The sequence below is a fragment of the Rhododendron vialii genome, chromosome 2a, assembly GCF_030253575.1.
Source record: "Rhododendron vialii isolate Sample 1 chromosome 2a, ASM3025357v1".
Lineage (NCBI taxonomy): Eukaryota > Viridiplantae > Streptophyta > Magnoliopsida > Ericales > Ericaceae > Rhododendron > Rhododendron vialii.
Window position 1 is genome coordinate 19214930 of NC_080558.1, and position 14396 is coordinate 19229325.

Sequence of the window (14396 nt, forward strand, 5' to 3'; positions counted from 1 at the left end):
GCGCGCTCTCGCTCCGCTCGGTTGTTGACATCCCCGCCCAAAATATATCTTTCACAAACGCCGGCACCCATCGGTGCCTCTCCTCATACAAGTCACTTAGCGACTGATTATCCCCTAACTGATATGTAAGAATCATGTTCTTCCAATTTTTTTCAACTTCCCCAACAGACAATGAATCAAACACAGCATTACAGAGACTAGATTTAATCGATTCATAAGCCTCATATGTTTTCAATTTTACAGGTACCATTTTCAAGATATGCCATAAACACCAACGATGCCGCGCATTTGGAAACACGATACTTATTGCATTTTGCATAGCCTTGCATTGGTCGGTGATGATGGCATTAAGAGAACACTTGGATCGACATGCAAGCAAGCCATGTCTCAAAAAACCATACAAATGAATCAGTGTCCTCTCGTAATATTAACCCACACCCAATGACCCAAACAAGATTGACTGGCCATGGTGGTTTACACCTACAAATGGAGAAAAAGGCATATCCCACTTGTTAACCAAGTAAGTGGTGTCAAATGTAACCACATCACCAAATTCTTTGTATGCCTCCCTACTCCTCGCATCGGCCCAAAAGACGTTACATAAGCAATTTTCCTTATCTACATCCATGGCATAAAAAAATTACCATTGTCTGCTTGCATCCTCTTGAAAATACTTATGCATTGCCTCGGCATCCCCTTCTCTGAGTTCTGAGCGTCTCACTTGATCCATGTAGTTCCTTGCATCTTTTGCCGAAAATGTCATATTCTCATGCCCCTTAGCCTCAATCACACATGAGCTAATAGTTTGACTCATTTTCATTCTGGCTAAACGATTGAATTCCATCATCCTTTTCGTATGTTCTGGAATGACCCAATAGAACTTGAGATACCGAGCTTTGATTGGGCACATTTCATGATTATACTCGGGTTCAATTGTACTTAATATCCACTTCCCGTCAGTATGCAAAGAGATATTCGCAGTGTAATTGCTACTGCTATTTTGTTGTTGCTGCTACTGTTTTTCTACGGCTGTTGCTGTCACTGTTTTGATACTAATTTTTTTTATTGCAACTGTTTTTCATGTCAAGATGGTGTATGTTGCTGCTTTTCCCTATGGTGTATAATCTACTGCTGTTTGTGTGCAGTCCGTGAGGTGCAGCTCTATGAAACCATGCGGGGCTGTACCTTGGAGCTTTAGGTTTTCTGCTATAGAAGTTGTTCTTTCATACCTTGGAGCTTTAGATTTTCTGCTATAAAAGTTGTCCTACACTACCTTTTGTGAAACAACTATAAAGAAAATCTTTGAAGTGGTCATGTAGTGTGTGTTTGTCTGAAGTTAATTAACTGATTGGTTGTTGGTTTTGTTACAAAGGGCTGCATAATTGGTCTTGTTATAAGGTCTTTGTTATAGACCAGAAGTTAACTACATAAGGATATTTAATCTAATTAGTCAAAGAAAGGCTTTTTGGGATGAGGGGACAGAATATCACTATGTGATTCATGAAGTAAGATTGCTGCATTTGGATGTAAATCAATCCAGTGTTTTGTGGTGTCGTAATTGCTCAATTCAATTTTTCGGTTCTCTTAATCCATTTGGCGGTTTCTTGTGCTGTGATATTATGTCTTAGGGTTGTTATATTGGTGCTTCTTATGCTTACAGTGTAGTTTGTAGGTTTCTTTTCCTATTGATGGTATTTGTAATGTAGAGCTCTATAAAGAATTTTATGGGAAAATTTCTAGGATTTTTGTTGGCATACTTCTCGGTTACTGTTCCAAGATGAGTGGACTTACCCTATGTATTACATGTATGATTGTATGATATCAGGAAACAAGCTTGGTGTTGTTGAGATGGTCGACAAAGATTGGGTGCGTTTGAATAGGTAATAGAAAAAACTTTTTAGACAACACTATAGATAAACTAGTTACATATTCTTAAAACATTTAACACACTTAGCTTGTACATTTGTAGATGCACTGATGAGTATATGAACGCACCATTGAACTTTGTGGAGATGGCTAATCAAAACGCAGGATATTTAGGAAAGATTCTATGCCCTTGCAAACATTGTCGAAATTTGAGTCACCATTGTCTTGATGATGTTTATGAACACTTGGTCGTAAATGGAATGGATCCTACGTACACAACTTGGTTTAATCATGGGGAGGAACCAAGTGCTACACAAAAACCTAAAGAAGTGGAAATGTCAGATGTGGATAACTTATACAGTGTGACTTGTGCACGAGATGCAGACCATCTTGAATCACTTGATGAAGCTAGAGATGAGGTCTTTGCAAAAGCATTAGAGGATGCAGAAACTCCATTATACCCTGGTTGTGAAAAATATACGAAGTTGTTAGCAATTGTTACTTTATACAAGATCAAATCTGAAAATGAATGGACAGATGAGAGTTTCACTATTCTTTTGGGGAAGCTTCAGGATATGTTCCCCATGGATAATACAATGCTATGCTCCGTTCGTGCAGTTAGAAAGTTCTTTAAAAGATTTGAATTGGGTTACGAGAAAATTCATGCTTGTGTGAAGGATTGTTGCTTATTCTGGAAAGAGAATGCAAAATTAGAGAACTATCCAAAATGCGGTTGTTCAAGATGAAAGGTAGACATACGCACAAAGAAAATAAAAAAAGGGGTTCCTGCCAAAGTATTGAGATATTTTCCTATAATTCCAAGGTTTCGGAATATGTATAGGTCATTCGAAGTAGCTAAAGATTTGATATGACACTCTACTCATAGAAGCAGTGATGCCAAGATGCGACACCCGGTAGATTCACCAACTTGGAAAACAATTGATGATAAGTGGCCATCTTTCTCAGCAGACCCACGGAATCTAATTAAGACTTGGTCTTGCTACCGATGGTTTCAATCCATTCCGGAATTTGAGTTCGACGTATAGTTGTTGGCTCGTTATGCTAGTTATGTACAACTTGCCACCTTGGTTATGGATGGAAAAGGAAAATGTTTTGTTGACACTATTAATCCCAGGACCTAAGCAATCGGGTAATAATATTGATGTATATCTATGACCTCTTATCGAAGACCTACAGATTTTATGGACCAACGGAGCACCGGTTTATGACAGGTTCACTAACTCTACATTCAATCTGAGGGCAATCTGAGGGCAATTTTGATGTGGACAATGCATGATTTTCCAGCATATGGAAATGTTGCCGGGTGTACGACTAAGGGTAAATTTGCATGTCCTATATGTGGTGAAAATACACGTTTTCTATGGCTGAAATTCAGAAGGAAAACTGTATATTTGTGCCATAGGTGCTTTCTTCCACCATCTCACCCCTTTCGGAAGAAAAAATCATGGTTTGATGGAAAGGAAGAAAAGGGGAAAAAACCTAGAATCATGACAGGCAAACAAATTTTGGAAACTCTGAAAGATATGAAGAATGACTGGGGGAAAGGTGGAGAAGGAAATAAAAAATGAAAGCGGGACAATGAAGATAAACAAAGGTGGAAAAAGAGGTCAATCTTATTTGATTTATCGTATTGGGAGATAAGTTTTATCAATCAACATTTTGATCAATCTATATCTTATATTTATATATATTGATCTCAGTATGGTTTATGATTGTTTCTCTACTATTCTATGTAGGAATTGCTAGTATGTAATAACTTAGATGTCATGCATATCATTAAAAATATTATTGAGAGCCTTATTGGCATGCTGTTGGACATTAACGGAAAATCCAAGGATGGTTTAAATGCTTGCAAGGATATGCAAGATTTGGAAATAAAGCACGACTTGCATCCAGAAGATCAAGGGTCTAGGACATATCTTCCTCCAGCTTTCTATACACTTTCCAAGGATGAGAAGCGAATATTTTGCAAGCGGTTGTTTGACTTAAAAGTACCTGATGAGTATAGTTCAAATATTGGGAATTGCGTATCAATGGATGAATTGAAGGTCATAGGTCTCAAATCTCATGATTGCCATGTGCTAATGCTTTAGTTGTTGCCTGTAGCCTTAAAGGGTTTACTACCAACTAGACCAAGAAATGCGATACTTCACCTTTGCGCATTCTTCAATAGATTGTGTCAAAGAGTTATTGATCAAGAAGAAATGGCATCCCTTGAGGATGGGGTGGTTGAAACGTTATGCATGCTTGAGAGGTTTTTTCCACCCTCGTTCTTTGATATCATGGTGCACTTAACAATTCACTTAGGACGAGAAGTATGACTTTGCGGGCCAGTCCAATATCGTTGGATGTACCTTTTTGAGTGGTGAACCCTTTTAGTTTTTTTTAATGAATAATCATCTATGTTTCTGTCCATCATCTATGATTGTATAATGTGAATGTACTTTTCTTCATGATTAGACATATGAAGATATACAAATGAAGTGTTAGGAATCATGCACGACCTGAAGGTTGTATAGCAGAACGCTACCTCGTACAAGAGTGTATAACATTTTGCAGCCGACACATGAAATCTGTGGAAACAACCAATAGGGGACCTCGCAATCAAGATTTTGAGAACGATGTAATTCTCGAAGGTCGTCCAATTTCAGCTGCCACTTCCATCACATTGACCGATGAAGTTTTAGAAAGTGCACATCGTTACGTGTTATTCAATGCAGCCATAGTGGAACCTTATTTGGAGTAAGTTTGATGCAATTCTACTTGCAGAATTCATAAATTCTTATACACATGTGAATCACTTACTCATTCTTTCTTTTTCTTTTAGGATGCATATAGAGGAGTTAAAGAACTCAGATACTAGTCTTGGTCTTCAAAAAAATAAAAGTTTACTTTTGAAAAGGCACACTGACAACTTTTCAAAATGGTTGAGGGAAAAGGTTACCACTTATTTTGCTTGAGGTTTATCAAGTTTAATATTGTAATTAGTATCGTATTAATTGGGTTGCATATATTTGAACAGATTCAGGTAAAAGCATGCACAAATAATGAATTGGAGATACTACAATGGCTTGCTAATGGTCCTAGAAAGCATGCCATGGGTTATACGGGTTATATCATCAATGGGCAGCGGTTCCACACAAAGGAAGCTGAGAAATCAACCCAAAATAGTGGTGTTTCCATTGACGCGACAACTTTTAGTGTCCAACACTTGCTTATTGATCCTTGCTTTGGCCTTTCACGAGCCGTCGGGTCACCTCCGGGTCTTCATAGCTTTGGCGTTTGGGACTTGATTACCCTTAAGGGTTATCCACGATGCTAAGGGCAGCTTATTAGCATGATAATCCTGTCATGACTTGAAAACACCCTTACGCGCAAAAGTAAAAGAAAACAACTGAATTAACTATGAAATTAAACTAAGCTAAAGACTTATCGCACCCTATTTGGCAATAACGGGTGCTTATTAGATCACTAGCTAGACTTACGACTACCCATCATACTCATCACAACGCCTCGTATAACCTACTGTACACCTAAACATCATTCCGGTACATTTTCCATTTATAACGATGCTAAGATTACGCTTAACAAAGTATCGGAGGGATAGGAACAATCAATGAATCATTGAACCTAAGTAATCAAATTTAGGGATGTTTTAACAATGTTTAGAGTGTGTTAGAAGTGATCGGAAATTAATACAACAAAGGGGATTCAACATTCTCAAAACTATTTTTTGAGCACTGGGTATCGATACCACAAAATATAGGTATCAGTATCAAACCAATCCAGAAAGGAATTAGAGATCAAGGTACCGGTACCTCAAAAAGTAGGTATCGGTACCTCAAAGAGTAGGTACCGGTACCAATGTATTACAGTGCGCGATTTGCAGAAAATCAAGAATGAGCATGACTTTGAAATCCAACCAACTAGAGCACGATCTAGGTACATAAACATCACATAAACTCATAAAAAGAGTAAGAAATCCCTACCTCACGTTAAAGATTGAAACCCAAAGAGATTGATCAAGCCCCAGCTCCAAAGTCAACACTGAGAGGAGTACACCTCCTTTGAGCTCAATCCAGCACAACCCATGCTCCAAAATGCGTATAGAAAAAGGATTTAGGGTCAGTTTGTATGGGCCATGAGTTGTTTTGGTGAAATTTGAGTGAAGGAGTGAGAGAGAGAAAAAGAGCCAATAAAGAGAGAAGAAGTCAGGAGAGTAGAGAGAGAGAGAAGGAGAAGAGATGATATTTTATTCCCTGCACACACCCACACATATAAATACTAGCACAAACATAAATTGCACATACACCCCTCTACTAACAATTCTATCATTCAAGCCCCAATTCACATAAACTCACAAATTTCTCTTTTATTCGATATTCTAGCATTTATAAAACCTATAAATCATTTTCATAAAAAAAGGGTCTCTACATAAACTGACTTCCCAGAGGCACGCCAACAGCCTTGGCGTTCTGCATATTGAACCTTTCAAGAACCCGTTCAATATACTCAACTTGACTCAACTTCAAGACCCCTTGAGTTCTATCCTTGTTCATCCTCATCCCAAGTATCTGCTTCGCTCTACCTAGATCTTTCCTAGCAAACTCTACAACCAACTATTGCTTCAAACTGTTTATCTCGCGTAAACAGGACCCCGCTACAAGCATATCATTTACATAGAATAACAAGATTATGTAGCTCGCCTTACATCGGTTATGGTAGCAACAGTGATCCATGATGAGCACCCAATATTGTATATATTTAGTGCGACTAGTCTCGTTTTATGTTGTTTTAACCTGCATTTATTTAGCTTTTATTCGATATTGCACGTAAGGTGTGTTTTTAGTGTTTTCAGGTAAACCTTGCAAATAAGGCGTGTTTTGACGCCATGGATGGCCCAAGTGCTTCCTAGTACCTGAAGATCCTGTCGGCCCCATAAAATCTGTCTAAGTATGAAAAAAATGACTTTCCGAAAAAGTATCGATTTTTGAGATAAAAAATGGCGATAAATGATCCTTGAATTTTTTTAAGAGTAACTACAAAATTACAAGGTTTTATTAGAGGAGTAAAGTCATCTTTTGAGCCATTTCCTCCAGAGAAAAATGTGCAGTTTTCCATTTTACACTAAAAGTGGGGGGTTGACATTTTGATATAATTGGAATTTTGAAATTCTGGCCGATAGCTTGTGGTGTTGATATTTATTAAGGGCGTATCGATACCAGAGCGCTACGGAGAATGGTCAAGCAAGCTTAGCTTCATGGTATTGATACAACCCATAATAAGTATCAATACCACGTGTATCGCCCCTGAATTTTTGTCAATAAAAATTTCGTTAAATATATGAATTTTATTTTATCTTTTTATATTCCTTCTATATTTTCGATATTTCGTGATAATTAAATTTTCGTCCCTAAATTTCAACCATTGGCTAAGTAGTTTCCCGAGCACATAGAACTAGATTCTAAACCGATTAGTTAGAAACCAACTATCTAGTTCCTTGGATTCTTTACCCATTGGGTAATAACCGTTAGGAAAGTTAGTGACCCTTGGGTAATAGAGTCTTATGACCAATAAAGTACCGATGTGACTAGAGAATCTTCCAATAAAGTTGATTTGACTAGTCATAATAAAGGAATCTTGTACCTTGTTTCCTAGAAGCCAACCTTGTCACTTCAAACTTTCTAATCAAACTTACTTTATTCTTTATCCATTGGTCCATAATGGTTAGGGTAATTTTTGTCCATTGGACAATAAGCTTTTCATTATAATATTTGACTAAAAGTACATGTAGTCTTTTCAAAATCTTATTTTAAAGATAAAAAGTACTTGTACTTCTTTTATCCTTTGGTTAATGCCATTAGTCATTCCTTTGATTGATTTGTACTTGAAAGACTTGAAGATTTGACTTGTACTTTAAGATTCTTTAGTACTTTATATTATTCTTTAAACTAGACATGTGCCTATTGATTAATCTTTGTCCTTAGGATTTATTAGCTTATATATAGTACCATAAGTACATATGTATACATATATGTGCATAAGTGTACTAGCAAGAGAGAGAGAGAGAGAGAGAGAGAGAGTGATGTGTGATGTGTGATGTGTGATGTGTTGTGTAGTTGTACAAGCTACCTAAATAGGCCTAAGTCTATTTTGCCTAATGCCAACCCATTCTAGTCTCTTCCTACCTTCCAAAGTACATCCTAGCCTTGCCTAGCTAGGTTATAATTATCTAGATTCACCTAGAAAGGCTAAAGATCTTATTTGATTTCATAGCCTTACACCTAAGATTTTGCCTAAGATTGGAGAGAAAGCTATGACTTGATTGAAAGGTTTGATTTGACAATTTAATGGAGCAAATCCATGGAGGATTTGGAGAGAGAGAGGGCCGGCCATGAGAGGGGAGGGAGTGCCCAAGATTTTGGCTATAAATAGCACCCCATGTTTCTCATTCAACTCACACCTTCACCTAACAACTTCTCTCTCTAGAAAAATCTTGTTCTTTCTTTGTTCTTGCTTAGTTCTTCCTTATTCTTGAGTTTTTCTTGTGTTCTTCAAGAAACTCATCCAAAGCCGCCACTAGACCGCCACTCGACCACCCTTCGATCCAAAAAGTTTAAGTAGTTTAGTCAAAATCAAGTTTCGAGAGAAACCTTCTCTTTCGAAGCTACCGGAAGACCACCATAGGAAGTTACTTCGTCCGACCACCGATTGCCGTCCGTAAGCCGTTACTACCACCAAGAAGTAAGGTAGGATCTCCTTATCTTCCATCCCAAGTAGGAAGTAGGTTATCTTTATTTACTTTCCATCTCAAGTATACGTATGTTGTTTTGATCTCCAAGAAAGAACGGTTTTTCGAAAGTTAAAACTTTACTATTTGCATCGAAGTATTTGTATTTTAATATTTCGAGGAGTTTGAAATGGTATACATGAATTGATTGTATTACTTGTGGTATATTATGGAGTTGGATGATCTTGTTAGATTACAATGAATGATTCATGATTACTTTTGTCCTACCGCGGAGTCTCTACATTCTAGTAATGGAGACCGTGGGATTTATAAAAATAAACTCCCTTTCCCACTTAGTTATTTAAAAAAAAAATTTGTGAGGGTTATCAAAATTTTTGAGTTTGCAAAAAACGTGATCTAGGTCAAAGGCCATATATTACCATGTTGTCCCAATATGGTAAACTATCACATATGCAAATGCTCATAGAAACATGCATAAACATAAATAAGGAAACATAATAAAATATGCATCTCAACCATTATGGTCAAAGATGCAATCCTTGAGCACCAAGGAATCCTTCCAAACTTGAAATCCTTTAGCAATAAGGAGTCCTTCCAAACTTGAAATCCTTCGGCTATACTTGTGTAGAAGACTTAGATAGTTTGAATCAATCAAGGAAATCAAAATCCAACCGTGCTTAGGCAAGAAAATTCGGATTTGATGTATTCCCGCGTAAACTGCACAGCCTTCAGTATTTTGGTCATATCTTCCTCATCCAACCTCCAATTGAAGTGATTCAAATTGGGTTGGATTTGAAATTGAATTATCTACCACTTTTGTGAAGAACAGATTTTCTAATTCCAACGTTTACTGGGTCGAAATAGCCCTGCAATCAGACCCTACGAATCTGGAAAAGATCTGTTGCGAGCCAAACAACTTGTATCTTTTGTATCTACCATCTTCGATCTCCGAATAACCGTCGAATGCTATTACAATCGAAGAAACATACAAACATCGATCTTATGCCCCCATTGGAGTTCACATGCTACGTTAATTATTACAACCACGAAAAAAAATCGTGGCACCCAATAAATAACACATGCTACGTTAATTATTACAACCACGAAAAATAATCGTGGTACCCAATAAATAACAATAACCACGAAAAAATTATCGTGGGATCCAATCACACAAAACCAATAAAAATCATGTGACCATAATAGCTGGGTAAGAACGCTGCAAAACAAGGGTTAGCACAGTTCTACGTTTTATCATCTATAACCTACGGACAACATGGCCTGTTTAATCCATACACGTGATTACAGCCGGCTTTGATACCACTGTTGAGAAACCCAATCCCCAAGACCTAGTAATGACGCATACAGATTAGACAACAAAAATTGTAAAACCCTACAAGGCGGAATTAGGGTTCTTCCTCAACTCCCTGCGACACGAACGCTGGTTAAACTTGTAATAGCACGCCTTGCTATAAACCACGAATATTGCTCGACCGTACCTTACGATCTTCTATCGTATTCCTTCCACGTCTAGAACACGAACCAAGTGTGGACTCTTTCGTGATCTGTTTGCTCTCTCTAAATCTGCCTCTATTTACTGAATAACAGAAAAACATCCATCTGACCTAGAGAGCATAACATGTATATATAGGGCTACGATAGGGACCTAAGGAGTAATAAGTCTGGGCTCCCAATGTAAATAAGAAAACCTAATCCATCAGGATTCTATTTCTTATTTCACTAATTATAATTCACCCCACTATAGAATTATAATTGCACTCCCGTTCTTATCTCAATTATATTACGAGCTCCATGATATTAAATACTTATTAATCTCTCTACGTTAAAATTACAGATACCCGTTGATTAAAATAAATTACTAACAATGCTGAGGAAAGCTACGGGTAGGATTTCGTACAAGCAGTTGTGTATGATTCACTCACCGAGTTTCTAACAGTTTGGACCACAGACAATTCACTCTACCGTAGTAATCGGATTGGTTAGAATGTACATACATTTCACAGAAGAGAGAGAAGGAACAATATATACATACAAACACATGGGAAAAAAGTACGATGCCAAACCGAACTCTATAGTGAGAATTGAAACCCTAAAAGAGTACGCAAATCCGTGCGGCAAGGTTGGTCTAGCTTTCTTTCTCCTTAATTTTTCCTGTTGAAGTTGATCATCAGATATTTGTTTGCGTTAGATTGCTATAATTTGTTGCTCGATTTGAGTCACGTACGTAGCGTGTTTGACGTTGGTTTCGATTTCTCTTGGGTTTTGTTTGGGAATTGGTAGCTTGTGTTTGGAGCATGGACGGTGTTTGTTTTACGTTTTTCTTTTTGTGTCGATTGTTGGCAGAAATGTTAGAGCTGTTGGTTTGATTGAGAATTGGGAAAATTTAGCAGTTCAAAGTTTCTTTTGCTTTGTTTTGGGGGATGAGAGTTCTCTTTCGTTTCTCGAATTACAGGTCAGAGCTGTCTAAATGCCATTATGAAGTTAGAGATGTGTTTCTGTGATATCATAGTTATTGTGTCATTCTGGTTGAATGGATTTAACTAGTTGCTATTATGTATGCAGATTGCTGAATGAATCATGGGTTTTGTGTGCAAAGGTTGTTTTATGGCATAGTAATGCTAGTTTTAAGAATGAGTGATTGCCCTTGTCTGTCCTTTACTGTCCAACTTGAGAGCGGACAGCTAGGGGGACAACGGGTAGGAGAAACGGAGGTTTAGGCTCTAGAGGGATTAAGTGTTGCTCATATTGTACAAGCAATGCTTACTTATAAATCTGATCATATTAGAGCTCACCGAGTGCCTTCATAGCGGATTTCTAGGGCATTTTTGGGATATTTCGTGCATGAATGAGGGCTAGTATATGAGTCTCATTATGTCACAAATCCAAGTACACAATAGATTACATTGCACTTTTCAGATCTAGATTAGGATTTCATTTCTTGTTGCTTACTCTTGCTATTGTTCTTCATTTTCCTAGTTAATTCTACACTTTCCTTCTTTAATTAGTTGTAGTTTGTTATTTTGCTCTTCATTAAAGTTGTAGCCACACTCTTAATCTATCTTAATCTCTAGTTTAATTGAATTCCATTATGTTTTCAATAATTAGCTTTGTTGATTCAATTCCTAGCATGAGTGAGTAGTTAATTAGGCTTGGTCTTAGGGTGATTAGCACTCCATGACTTGGATTCACTACAAGAAAAATTACATTGGGTGACGAATGAAAATCGTCACAAATTGCATGTTTTTTGTCACAAATAATATAGGTGACGAAAAAAAAATTGTCAACTAAAGGTTGTCGAGGATTCCTACCTGGTGACGAAATCTATTTTTCGTCACCTATAGTGCCTTTTGATGACGAAATATTTCGTCACCAAAAAGAGAATAATTGGTGATGAAATTTTTTTCCTCGCTTATTGTGCTTTTTGATGACGAAAAAATTTGTCACCGATGGGTCACATCACCAATATAAGAATTCGGTGATGAAATTTTTCGTTGCGAAAGACGTTTTCATATGGAAAAAAAATCATTCTTTCTTGCTCCTATTGGGTTTCGAACCCGAGCCCCTTGAGTTTTTCACGCAAGCTCCGACCAACTACACTACACACACTTTTCAGTAAATATTTGAAATATCTAATATATAACATATATGTTTAACATGAAAATATATTTCGAATGTAATTTTGAACCTTCAAACATTAAAATTAACAATTTTGATAAACATGAAAATTGTAGGCAATTGAGTTATTGTTCAAACCCAATTTAAATTATCTCAATCGGAGTTTTTAGTAAAGAGTTATGTCCGAAATACATTTAGTGACAAAGCGCAATTTAGAAATTTTGTCACGAAAGATACACATTTGACGACAAGATATATTTTTCGTCATTGAAAGCATTAAAATGGTGACAAAATTATTTTTCGTCACCAAAGTTAAGAATTTGGTGACGAAATATATTTTTTGTCACCAAATGATTATCTTTGGTGACGGAAAATAATTTCGTCACCTTTTTTAAGTTTTAGGGGACGAAAAATGTATTTCATCTCCAAATAGGTACCTTTGGTGATGAAAATATTTTTTTCGTCGCTAAATAGGTATAATTGGTGATGAAATTATTTCGTTATGGAAGTTGTCAAAACAGTGACGAATTTATTTTTTTGTCGCCAAATACACTCATTTATTGACGAAATTAATTTTCTTCGCCACTTTTTGTCACCAATTTTCATTTTTCTTGTAGTGATTAATCATGTTTTTCTCAATAAATCTTCATGTTTAGTTGAAAAATCAAGGTAGTTCGTGTTTGTCTATCAAATCTCGGCAGTGTTAACTTCTTTGATCAAGTGTAGGTAAGAGCAAGCCTACTTGCCACGCATAAATGTTTAGAGTTATGTCACTCATTGCGTTTGCTAGATGAATACTAGAACTCTCTTCCTGTTTCGACTCCTTTTCTAGTAAATGGGTTTAATGATAAATCTTCTGGGTTGGGAGATCGTTGACGCATATCTCAACCCAAGTAATTCGAGAGGAAAGCCGATTGATTCGATTCATGGATTTTGAAATCCCCTAGACCAGGCTGCTTAGTTTAAATCGTTTTCAAATCACACTTTCTTCGTTTCACACTACGCCTAAAAGTTAACCGTCTCAAGGCCACAATTCTTATTCCTACAAATCCAATCAAGCCATGACGATATTCTCTTGTGTACGATTCCGGACTTCTAAATTATTATGCTTCAACAGACGTAGTGACCCTGCGCTTGGGGTGAACATATATTGCTATATTGACGGACGAAGCAATACCCTACCGGCCAGATTTCATAAGTGCTTTCTCGATTTGTGCTGGGGGTCCATTTGGGATTCTTTACTATCTAGACCTAGATTGGTTCTCATCTGGCATTCGTTGGTCTTGCTTCAACAGGGGATGCCTGTGTCAACGTCTTGGTAGTTTTGGTTCATTCTTATATTTTTTGATAAAGTCTGTAATGCCTTTGAGCTTTAATACGAAATGATAGTTTCAAAAAAAAAAATCAAAATATATGGAGGAAAAGATGGATTACTGATTAGATTAATCCTCCTAAATTCAAGTTATGTTTCATGTGAGTCCATTACTGAACGTTTTTTATTTTTATTTTTGCAGACAAGAGTAACATTTTATTAAGGAAAATGGGGTGGGAAAACTAACCAAAAGTTGGAATACAACCAAATGGGAACAAATCCCATAACACCCAAAGGCCAAAAAGCCCAAATTCAACAATGAAGCCCAAACAACACCCCAAAAGAGACAAAACCCTAAAAATGAGGCCAAAAAGCCCAGATAATACTTTGAAGCCCAGCCCAAAGAATACCCAAAACCCTAACCCTAAACACTGTAAATTTTCGCAACAAGCCTTCCGCCACGCTGCCAGCACCTCTGATGATTGTCCACCACCACACCATCGACCACCCCAAGCACCACACAAAAGAGGCCAAAAAGCCCAGATAATACATTGGAGCCCAGCCCAAAAAATACCCAAAACCCTTAACCTAGACACAGTAAATTTTCGCAACAAGCCTTTCACCACGCCGCCACCACCTCAGACTATCCACCACCACACCGTCGACCAACCCATCCACCACCGATCACCACATGCCAACACCTCTAAACAAAAATGGCCGGACAGTGGGAACCCCAAGCAGACAGCCGCAAGCACTGAACCATTGCCGTTAAGCGATTACTGGACCAACCCAACAGAAGATACCGGCGGGAGG

General features: G+C 37.4%; 1 protein-coding gene across 1 annotated transcript; it reads left to right on the forward strand.

Moving 5' to 3' along the window:
* Nucleotides 1-3854: 3854 nt before the first annotated feature.
* LOC131317269 (uncharacterized) lies at nt 3855-5209 on the forward strand. Its single transcript, XM_058346831.1, has 3 exons — nt 3855-4629; nt 4715-4826; nt 4910-5209. The coding sequence occupies exons 1-3, from the start codon at nt 4454-4456 to the stop codon at nt 5207-5209; spliced, it is 588 nt and encodes a 195-aa protein (XP_058202814.1). The 5' UTR covers nt 3855-4453.
* Nucleotides 5210-14396: the final 9187 nt, after the last annotated feature.

What these genes read in the sequence shown, in the direction of transcription:
- LOC131317269 (XM_058346831.1), top strand. Translation starts at nt 4,454, where the DNA reads ATGAAATCTGTGGAAACAACCAATAGGGGACCTCGCAATCAAGATTTT. An exon ending in ATAGTGGAACCTTATTTGGA is followed by an intron (nt 4,630 to 4,714) that starts GTAAGTTTGATG and finishes TTTTTCTTTTAG; the next exon opens with GATGCATATAGAGGAGTTAA. An exon ending in CAAAATGGTTGAGGGAAAAG is followed by an intron (nt 4,827 to 4,909) that starts GTTACCACTTAT and finishes ATATTTGAACAG; the next exon opens with ATTCAGGTAAAAGCATGCAC.